Source organism: Panicum virgatum, chromosome 1N, assembly GCF_016808335.1.
Source record: "Panicum virgatum strain AP13 chromosome 1N, P.virgatum_v5, whole genome shotgun sequence".
NCBI lineage: Eukaryota > Viridiplantae > Streptophyta > Magnoliopsida > Poales > Poaceae > Panicum > Panicum virgatum.
This window is the reverse complement of record NC_053145.1, coordinates 4,940,568-4,951,893: the sequence shown is the minus strand read 5'-3', so window position 1 is coordinate 4,951,893 and position 11,326 is coordinate 4,940,568. Positions and strand designations below refer to the sequence as shown.

Here is an 11,326-nt window from a genome sequence, read left to right as displayed (position 1 = left end):
AAGAATTTGGACGATGCTCCCTTTTCTTAGGATAATTTATACAAAAAAATCTCTACATATATAATTGTGCTCGTCTTTTGATCACTGGGCAATGGCCGTTGGAAATCTTGCTCGTCCCTGTTGTTAGTGCGTAACGGTACTCCAGGTAGGACCGTATACATGGGAGTTGATTGAACTCCAAAAAATAAATAAAACGCCGTTGCCGGGGATCGAACCCGGGTCACCCGCGTGACAGGCGGGAATACTCACCACTATACTACAACGACTTTGATGCAAGGCACTCTTCTTCGGAACAAGACATTCCATACCGAAGCGCGTTCGGGAGCCCCCCTGCTCGGGTCTCCTTTCCTAACCGAACTCGGTAGTTCTGATCGACACGCGCCTATTAATACACGACGACAGGGGCTCGGGGAGGGGCAAACCACTGGAAACGCGGCGAGCGACGACGGCAGCCTCGGCGACATGGAACAGTACTCTCCCCGGGCTCGTTGCGACGGGTGCGGCCGCAACCTGGAGCCCTGGGAGGACGACCCCGTCGTCTACGACTGCTTCCACGCCTTGCACGCGCTGCGCCGCGCCGCGGACACACCGGATCGCGGCGCCCGACGGCCCCGGCGCGGGCGACGTGAGGGGCAACGGCGACGAAACGTTGCTCGCCGGCGTGGGGGAGGAGCCGCCGGCCCAGTGCGACGGCTGCGGCGGCGACTTCAAACGTGGGGAGAGCATCTTCTGGTCGGAGTGCAACCACGCCCTGCACCACTTCTGCGCCTACGCCTGGAGAGTCAAGTGCCCGTACTGCCTCATGGAGTGGAAGAACCCGGTGGTGATGAGAGTGGAAGCGGGGCCCTCCGCCTCCGGCTTGCCGCCGGAGACGGACGTACTGCAGCAGCCGGCCGAGTCTGGACCGCCGCCGGCGCTATACTTCTTACAGCAGTACTCCCACGCGCGCCTGTTTGGACAGCCACCTCCGGCGGCACCCCACGCCTTCGCCTCGACGCAGCCCCCTCCGACGGGCCAATTTGCGGGGAGGCTATTTATAGCGCGTGCTGGGAGGTCGAGCTATCGCAGAAGTGAGGCGCAGCTCGCTGGTAGGTGGGCCCGCGCGCGCACTGTGCTTCTTCAACCTCGAGCCAGCGATGGTGGTTGGTGCCGGGGTTAGGGGAGGGGGTGGCCGGGGTCCGAGGGGTGGTTGATGGGCGGAACGGCCGCCGGCGAGGTCGCCGGCGGGCGGGGTGGTGGAGGGCGGCGGCGGCCTTATGATTCGGGTTTGCTGGGGGTGGGGCGGCTCCATGGCCGCCGGCTATAGAGGAGGGGGTCGGGGGCGGCGGTGTCGGTGGTTCGGCCGGCGAAGGGCCAGGCGGTGCGGGAGCGCCGTCGGTCGGGCGGGGCCGGGCAACCGGTGGGCGGTGCCGGCGGCAGGGGCGAGGAGAAGGCGGCGGCGTGCGGCGGCGAGCTCGGTTAGCGTGGCGGCGGTGGAGGGCGGCGGCGGAGGCGGCAGAGGAGCCAGGGGCCGCGGGGGTGGCGGGGGCACTGTTCATCTTCCCCGCGCGGCTCGCTTATGCGATTGGACTGGTTACAATCGCAGAACGCAATAAATGCCCCCCCCCCCCCCCCCCCCAATTTTGGTGTCCGCCATTCTCACAGCCCTCACAGAGACAGGGTGTCCCGTTTCGACCGCAGCTGCCGCCGCACGGCCGCAGGCATTCGAGGCATCATACTCCTACAGCTTTCTTCTTCCCGTGGGGCCACCGCCGCGACACCCCTCCTCCAGCTTCCAACCCTTGCAGCCGCCGGCGCCGCAGCATCCATTCCAGGCAGCAGGAGGCACCGGCTCCGGCGTGGTTTGCGCACGCGCCGCCGCCAGCGGCAGGATCGCCCTCCTGCTGCGCGGCCTACGGCGGCGCCGTGGGCCGTGGCCACACGACCGTCACGTGCCAATGCGACCGCACGTTCCACTTCCGCTGCTTCGCCGGCTGCGCGCCGTGTGCCCGGTTTGCGCGCGCCCTGTCTAACCTGCTCTGAGCCTCAAGTACACCTACCAACAGTCCAACACCATCAGAGGCTCAGATCACTCGTTAGATCCTGAGAACACTGTTAGGATTCGCACTAACATTATTATGTTGGTTAAAGTGTTTTTTTATGGATAAGCCGTACGCGAGGGGGAAAATCAGATCATATTACTGTTCATTGTAAAGATAGGTGAACTGTGTTGGTAGGGGATCATCTGACGAAAATCGTGGCTTGTTAATCCCTAGATTCATGTTCTAGGTGCTCACACAGGTACCTGAAATAAACTGGGCGAATCAACCTGTTTGAATCCAAATCCTGTTGCTGAGTGTTCGATAGCTGCGTATACCTACCCAACAAAAATCAACACTAAACAATAACATCAAAAGATAGCTAGAATATGAAAATTAACAGTTCCATGATCTAGTAGTAATTAGGTCCACAGTTAAAACTAATCCCACAGCTTTGCTCTTGCAGCAGCATCACACCATCAACACAAGCAATCTAAAGGCACCGCAAAGCACCAGATTTAAGAGCGACAACAATAATAACACAACCCAACATGGGGCCCGTGGCTTAGGCAGCCACGTCCTCTTCCTCCTCGTCCTCGTAGTCTTCCTCCTCGTCGGCCGTCGCGTCCTGGTACTGCTGGTACTCGGCCACCAGGTCGTTCATGTTGCTCTCGGCCTCAGTGAACTCCATCTCGTCCATGCCCTCCCCGGTGTACCAGTGCAAGAAGGCCTTGCGCCGGAACATGGCCGTGAACTGCTCACTCACACGCCGGAACATCTCCTGGATGGAGGTGGAGTTGCCGATGAACGTGGACGCCATCTTGAGGCCCTTGGGGGGGATGTCACACACACTTGACTTCACGTTGTTGGGGATCCACTCCACGAAGTAGGACGAGTTCTTGTTCTGCACGTTCAACATCTGCTCGTCCACCTCCTTGGTGCTCATCTTACCACGGAACATGGCAGAGGCTGTCAGGTAGCGCCCGTGCCGTGGGTCAGCAGCACACATCATGTTCTTGGCATCCCACATCTGCTGCGTCAGCTCAGGGACGGTGAGGGCGCGGTACTGCTGGGATCCCCTTGAGGTCAGCGGCGCAAAGCCAACCATGAAGAAATGGAGGCGAGGGAAGGGTATCAAGTTGACTGCAAGCTTCCGGAGGTCTGAGTTCAGCTGGCCTGGGAACCGCAGGCAGCAAGTAACGCCACTCATGGTTGCAGAGATGAGATGGTTCAGATCACCAACTGGAACAACAGAAAAAGGCAAGAGTTAGATTCATATCTAAATGGCAGAAACCAGGCAGAAAAGCATGAAAATTCGTCTCTGGGACAATCATTCTGCAGTACAAGCAAAATTATTTTGAACAAATAGAATGTTGCCAAATACTAGTGAAATGCATGTGCCCGACATAAACATTAATTCAATCAAGTAGTGCATGACTGCAATAAATACGCAGCAATGGCAAATAAGGACCACGCAATTCATTAAAGCATCACAAGAGATAGATTTGTGTCACAGCATTTCACATGGAGATGGCTACAATCCACTCTTCTGTATCATGATATGAAATCAATGATCAATAAATACCAAAGCTGCATGCAGGAACTGAGCAAAGTAGCAATGCAAACTTACAGGTCGGTGTAGCAAGCTTCAGAGTGCGGAAACAGATGTCATAAAGAGCTTCATTGTCAAGGACCATACACTCATCAGCATTTTCAACAAGTTGATGAACGGAGAGTGTAGCATTGTAAGGTTCGACCACAGTATCAGACACCTTCGGTGATGGGAAAACTGAGAATGTCAACATCATCCTATCTGGGTACTCCTCTCTGATTTTTGAGATGAGCAGGGTGCCCATACCAGAGCCAGTACCTCCACCCAATGAGTGGCAAACCTGAAATCCTGCAAAAGACAATGTAAAAGTTATTTCATATGCGATTTCTCAGCTGAAGCCTAAATTAAAAAGATAACAAAACAGAGATTCTAGTTGGTACAGGAAAAAAAGGGGGCATCATGATGCGGGAAAAGATAAAGAGGACATCAAGATGGACAAATCAGCAAAATGCAACATCCTAACATGAATCACAAGCACATATCCTTCGGTAACCATTAGCCAAGATGAGTTGTAAACTATTTTATTGGATGGAGATGGATTTTCTAAAAGGCACCACCATTTTCATGATGTTCATACACAAATAAAATGAATATCATAGAAGTCCAACAAAACCAAACTAAAGAAAACAAAGTTAACAGTTGATATAAAAAAAATTCAACAGAGTCAGGAACAAGCAATAGAGTTTGAATACAAAGTGAGATGAAAATTGTTACGATGACTCATCAGTTACATGAGCTCACATCTCCAACGTTGAATGGTTTAATACGGCTTTGACAGGACTACAAGAAAGCCACAGAGCAGAGCATGTATAGCCCAAATAAATTTTCTGTTAGGGGTCATGGAAATCATGTCTAACCATGCGTACTAAAATTCCAAATTAAATGTCCTGAACGCAACAATCTTGCTGCTAGCTACCAGAAACACTGGAGCAATTGCAGAATCACGGGATGTACTTTGAACCGCATAACACTGCACGGCAAGCAATAATCCGTGGAAACCGTGCCAAGCATTTCATCCAGTAAGCGGTTAATTAGAATGCACACACATAAATGGTGGGGAAAACGCCCAGATCTACTGGTTTCCATGTAAATCAAACAAACGGCTAGATCTACGAGCCGCGAACCAGAACATTGCGACATGACTCTAAGAAAATGCACTAGATCCGCAAGCTGACAGCCCCCAAAACGCCCCGGAACTACCAACATTTCTAACAGGACGGCCAGATCTGTTGAGGAGGACGATAGTACCTTGGAGGCAGTCGCAGTTCTCGGCCTCCTTGCGGACGACGTCGAGGACGGAGTCGATGAGCTCAGCGCCCTCGGTGTAGTGCCCCTTGGCCCAGTTGTTCCCGGCCCCGGACTGGCCGAAGACGAAGTTGTCGGGGCGGAAGATCTGGCCGTAGGGGCCCGAGCGCACGGAGTCCATGGTGCCAGGCTCGAGGTCCATGAGCACGGCGCGCGGGACGAACCGCCCGCCGCTGGCCTCATTGTAGTAGACGTTGATGCGCTCGAGCTGGAGGTCGGAGTCGCCGGCGTACTTGCCCGTGTGGTCGATGCCGTGCTCGTCGCAGATGACCTCCCAGAACTTGGCCCCGATCTGGTTCCCGCACTGCCCGCCCTGGATGTGCAGGATCTCCCTCATGGCGGCGGCGGCGGCGACGGCGGGGGGGCTAAGGTTGCGGGAGGTGGGAGGAGGCGCGCGGTTGGGGAGGGGAAATGTGGGGAGCGGCCGAGCGGGTGGGAGGGTGATTTTATTGGGAAGGCGTGAGACGGGGTGGCCCTGCGGGTGGGGTGAGGTTACCGGGTGAGGAATTTGAAATTGCTTGGAGGAAGGGGATTTTTTTGGGGTGGTGACGACCGACTCGTTTACCGGGTGGGGGGATTGGAGAGTGTGCGGATGCAGACGTGAGCCGTGCTGCGGTGCTGGTGCACCGCTGTACTACTTCCGAACATTGGCTGTATTCAATTTCAAATTCGATCAAATATATAATTATTAATATTTATATTAATAAATTATACTTCATTCGCCGATAAGAGAAAGCAATTACAGAATTTGTGCTGGTCAAATATTTCAAGTTTGATCAAATCTATATTAAATAGTTTTGATGCATATATCTCTAAATAAGTTTATTATAAAAATATATTCTATAACTAATTTAATGGTATTTATATGGTATCATAATTGTTGTTATTTTTTATAACTTTAGTTAAAGTCCAAACCGTTTGACTTATCGAAAAATAAGTACGATCTATAACAAATAATATAAATATGGCAAACACAACGTGTGAGGACTCATGCCTTGTTCGGCTGGCGGATTCAGCCGGATTCAGCCAGCCACAACAATATTTTTCTCTCACGCAAAATCAACCCAGCCACCAGCCAACCAGCCAGCCAACAGTATTTTCCTCTCACGCGAAATCAGCCAGCCATCCAGCCAGCCAGCCAGCCGAACAAGACATCAATCTAGTATGAGCGACGACATGACGGCCCTGTTTGTTTCCGTGGCCCCACGTCGCGCGACAAGCAAAATCGCGATGGAGATAAGCTCACATTCTCTCGCTTTCCGTGTAAGCGGCGTTGCAGTTCACAAATGAGCTGCGGTCATCGCAAGGTGTTCGGCGGGATTCTTCACTTACCGTCACCGCCGCCGCAGAAATCACGGTCCCAAACACGCCAGACAACGGCTAGCTTTGATTGGGATTTTTTTTTTGAGTTTTTTGATTGGGAATCTTGAGCTAGTGGCTGTGACAGATCCGCTAAATTAAACCAACTTAATTAAGCGTAACGGTCATTAATGAACAAATCAGTCGTATTAGTTTAATTAAACGTAACTTGACAGCCTTATTCAACCCACAACCCGATCGAAACAACACCGGTAGTCTCACACGAAGGTGAGCTCGAATGGTACAAATATGACATAGTTAACGTAACTCTTTACAGACTGAGTATGACATAATAAGTTTTACAAACCGAGTTCCAACCCTCACATAAGTTTTCCACTCCAACTGCCATTTGAAACAAAGCCTGACAAACTTAAAGGCTCAGCTCAGCTCACGAGTGTGCAATTCCGTACTTCCGAAACTACGCATCCGGGTCCTCGACGTTCTAGCCTTCCACATCCAGATGAACGAACTTGGCGCAGCACAGGCAGAAATCCACGTGGGCAGGTCCTAAAATAATTGTTTCACAAAGACTGAGCAACTAATACTCAGCAAGTCTTACCCGACTATTGGTATATACTTAGTCGACTCCTAGTTTGCAAGGCTTTTGGCTAGTGGGTTTGTTTTGCCAAAGAGCAACTAAAAGTAGATCCTTACTTTCAATATTTAGCTCAAGATTAGAGTTGATTGACTATTCTTCTAAGTTGGCATTTCTATAACAATCAGTGTGGAAAAACATTTGACTAGATAACCTCACACTTTACCATTTCATTTCTTTTCAATCATTTACTACGACGCGACGCGGTGACCAAGGTGCTCATGTCCGAGAGCGACTGACGGCGAATCGATTCGATTTTAACCTTGCAAGGTGGACCTAACCAACACGGCACGTATTTGCCCCGTCGGACTATACGAGCCAATCATTCCTCTCCCCGCCTCGAACTACAGAATCGCCCCACCTACGTATAGTCAGCCGAGCCCTACGAGAGACCACCAAAAGTAAATACATGCATCCCGATTCTCCGCAGCCACTCGACTGCCCTAAGGGGTGGTGATGAAGTTCTGTACTTTCAAAGTGAGGCAGTACTAGGCTCACCGGTTTCGACTACCTCCTACTCCCGGTATGCGGTTAGTACAATTCAAACTTGATCAGCAGGGCCAACAACGGTACGATCCTTAATCGACACAGGCGGGGCTAAACTGTTTTCGTCCGGCCTCCAATTTCCTTCCTTTCTTCTATTCTCCAATATTCCATACACCCGAATTATAGAGACAACCTATATCTCACGAGTAACAGGAAATTACTCGACTTCTACCGAATTTTATTTAGCATAGCAACGCTAACGAGCTACACACACTAGTATATCGACCAATGGAACCTAAAGATCATGCAACTAGGGTTTCATTCAACGCCTAGAAACTTAATGCATAATCAAATAAATAGATAACATTAAATAAGTTAAAATATTAGGTTATGCTCCGGGGCTTGCCTTCGGGCTGCTGTTCTGCACCAGGATCAACTGGGCCGTGGGCCAGGTTCTCGCTGACCTCTTGTTGGGCTTGCTCCAATTGCTCCTGGGGTTCCACGATCGCCTCGTACACAACTTCGTCCGCTGCGGTGGCTACATGTATGCACATGATATAATAAATTATGAAGTAACCAGTAACCCAAATAAATGCTAGCAATTTGCACCAACTGACTACTACCAACCCCTACGCAGCTATTGCCACCGGTCAGACCGACCCCTTTTAGCGGTCAGACCGCTCATGACTGGTCAGACCGGTAGCTACTCCGGTCAGACCGGCCGAGCAGGCCGAGCTCTGCCAGTGCCAGAGCCAGCGACGCGGCGCTCTGTTCCCGTCGGCGGGGAGGCCGTCTGTCGACAAGAGCTGGCTCTACATGACCCAAATGACGAGGGACACACAACCCTAGGTGATATATTTGACCAGAAGTGGACGAACATGGTTGGTGGCGTGCGGCCACAGCGGCCATGGTGGCATGGTTGAAAACGTGCGTGGAAACTCGACGAACGTGAAAGAACGAGGAGAGCACGAGCAAAACTGGGGCACTTACATTCTATTTGAGCTGCTGGACAGAAGAAACGGAGGTCGGAGGTGGGATTTCGACAGCGAGTGGATCTTGGGCGCCCTAATGACCGGCAGCAGGGAATCCTTGATTCCCAGCGACCTGGTTGATAGGGCTTGCGAAGGAGGGATGGAGGAGGAAACTAAGGAGGTGGATGAGTGAAGCGTCCCCTCATAAGAGAAGACTTAAATGTGTTACAAATATCAGTCCCAGGAGGCTGATACATATTTATTACATCAGATGGTACATCACCGTACAATCCTCCGAGGAGGAGGACACTTGAGATAGACAATAACAAGAAGTAAAAAAGCTACGGTGATACACCAGAGCACGACCCACATGGGATCCAGCTCGGGCTCAGAGTATCGCGCCAGCAAAAGCATCCTGAATAGGGCCAACACCACAAGCAGAGTTGGGTGCAGGACGGAACCCCTACTCAACGTCTTCGGGAACGAAGTCTGGATCTTCCTCTATAAAAATTAGGAAATGGGTGAGTACAAACGTACTCGGCAAGTCCAACCACACCCACGGATGGGGTATAAACAGAATATAATGCACAGAGTAAATCAAGGATAAGGTTAGGGTTTAATTTGCGGAAAGCTAATTTTTATACAGGGGTTCATTTGAAAGAAAAGGATTTTCAAAGCAATTTTTTCGCACCGAGTAACACGTAGGGTTGATCCACACAGGATCCATGTTTTAAATTTGCTACCGGACTCCTCATCCGCCGTAGCACACGGCACAACTACCGGACACTTTTCCAAAACAACTCACGCCAACTCATCCATTCCCAGAAGAAACACTAGTTGTGTGACCAAATCGTAACTCGCCCAGTACCGTGGGCACGGTTATTCGAATAGATTTTAACTCTGCAGAGGTGTGCAACTTTACCCACAAGCGGGGTACCACAGCACGATCACCTTAGTGTCGGTGCAGATCCCAACATAGCCATTACTCACCTTAGCTAGACCTGACTAGCCAACACGGGATCCACCAAGGGGCCATTGACCTATCACAGAGGTTTTAACCGAGCATAAGTCACACAGAGCTTATCCCTTCTCCTTGATCACCCGTTGCTCTCAGTTCTCCTGATGGCTATCAGACTAACTAGTGGAATTTATGCTAAGCCGTTGCCGCATACAACGGTCGAGTGGTTTGCACGATAGTGGAGCTAGACAAGATGACACATCAACTTGGTCCTTAATTGTGACAAGATGGATATCTCCCATCCTTGCTCAACCACACAGGTATGAGCGCACCATTCGGCAATTCACACAGAAGTGCCATCCATCCCATCTAACTAATTTTTCGAAAATTTCACATTTCCCGTTCCCACACACTCACACATTTTCCTTTTATAAAACAAGTTGTACCGGGTTCGAGGTCCTAAGCGTTCTAGTAGCGATTAACATCCAAACAGAATAAATCATATTAGGACATTAATCTAGGTGGTCAAGGAATGGTTATAACAAATCAAGGGGTGGCTATCCAACCATGTTTTCAGCAGGCAAAATATATGCAGTTTTATAAAACAGGCCAATAGGTTATGTTTATAAAACTGGGACAAAACATGCATCAAAGGATGAGATTGAACTTGCCGTTCTCAAAGCCTTCCGAGAAGTCCTGATCGAGGTACTGTCCTTCGGGTTCGGAGTCACGGTACTGGTCCTCGTTCACTTGCTCACAGTATTGCTCGTCGACGGGTTCTCCCTTGTTCACACCGTGATCTACGACGCACACAAAGAAGCACACAATATGAAGATAGGAGTGATATTTTTGGGCGGTTTCCTAATGGTATGGCCGAAATTATGTTGGGAATGGCGTGGTAAAGTTTCAGGTCAATCGGAGAATGTTTGGCGCTAGGGGGCCAGGGAGGAGGGCTAGAGGTGGTGGATGGTTGTGGAGCTCGGAGGTGAGGTGAAGGGCCTACTTATAGGCGTGGCAAGGCGGTGGAGCGGGCGGTGCGCGTTGGTGTCGGCCGGCTAGCTCAGCGGGGCACCTTTAATGGCGCTCGGCCGCTTGTGAGCGTCGCGGGGCGGCGAGGGCGCCAATGAGTAGGGGTGGGTGGCGCACGTGGAGGAGGGGCCGGCTGCTGTGCTCGGCGTCGGGCTGTGCGGGCTCGAGCAGCGAGGCGAGGCACTGTGCTCTGTAGTGCGGCTCGGCGGCCAGGCAATGGGACAAATCCTGCAGCGGCGAGCGGCCCGGCCGCGTGGTGCGCGTGGGTGCTGTGCGAGCACAGGAGCGGCTGGCGGCGAAGACAGGACACGCACATGGTTCTGCTCGCTGGCGGTCGTGGGAGTTCGGGCGTTGAGGCAGGCAAGCGGCACGACGGTGGCACAGGCAGGGGTGGTGGCAAGGGTGGTGACACTGTGTGTTGGGGGGCAGCGTCGAGTTGCTCTGCTCGTGCAGCGCGCGGCAAAGAGGAGAGGGAGGAAGGAGAGAGAATGAGGGAAAAAAAGAAAAAGGAAAGGGAAAAAAGAAAAGAAAAGGAGAGAGAGAAAAAGAGAGGGAAAGAGAGTGAGAGAAAGGAAGATCGCGCCGGCAGATTTCGCGGCGGCGACCACGACCGGATGAGCACGCGCGCCTGTCGGCGACGCGCGGCGCGTTGCGCGGAACGAGGAAAAGAAAGGGATGGGAATTTGTACCGGTGTCAGGATGGCAGGTCGCCGGGAATAGTTTCGAGGAATCAGGACCTCGGACGAAAGGGATTTAGGAAGGTTTTGAGCTCAACGATGGAAAAAGTTTTGAAAATTATTTTTTGCGCGTGATTTATTTTGGTAAATTTTTCAGGACGTTACAAACCTACCACACTTAAAATGAATCTCGTCCTCGAGATTCGGCTGGCTTCTAAACAGATGGGGGAACTCTTTCTTCAGGGCATCTTCACGCTTCCATGTAGCTTCTTCTACTTCGTGTCTGCTCCACTGAACTCTGCAAACTCGTACTTTA

The 11,326-nt window shown here is 51.6% G+C and overlaps 1 protein-coding gene and 1 non-coding gene across 2 annotated transcripts; both read right to left on the bottom strand.

Annotated features, from left to right (window-relative positions):
- Nucleotides 1-194: 194 nt before the first annotated feature.
- Nucleotides 195-266, bottom strand: TRNAD-GUC. Its single transcript has one exon. It is a non-coding gene; the product is annotated as a tRNA-Asp (tRNA).
- Nucleotides 267-2,384: 2,118 nt separating this feature from the next.
- LOC120654748 (tubulin beta chain) lies at nt 2,385-5,360 on the bottom strand. Its single transcript, XM_039932381.1, has 3 exons — nt 4,879-5,360; nt 3,649-3,918; nt 2,385-3,260 (listed from the first exon to the last, which is right to left on the bottom strand). Exons 1-3 carry the CDS (start codon nt 5,270-5,272, stop codon nt 2,584-2,586), a joined length of 1,341 nt encoding a protein of 446 aa, XP_039788315.1. The 5' UTR covers nt 5,273-5,360; the 3' UTR covers nt 2,385-2,583.
- Between the last annotated feature and the right edge of the window lie 5,966 nt (nt 5,361-11,326).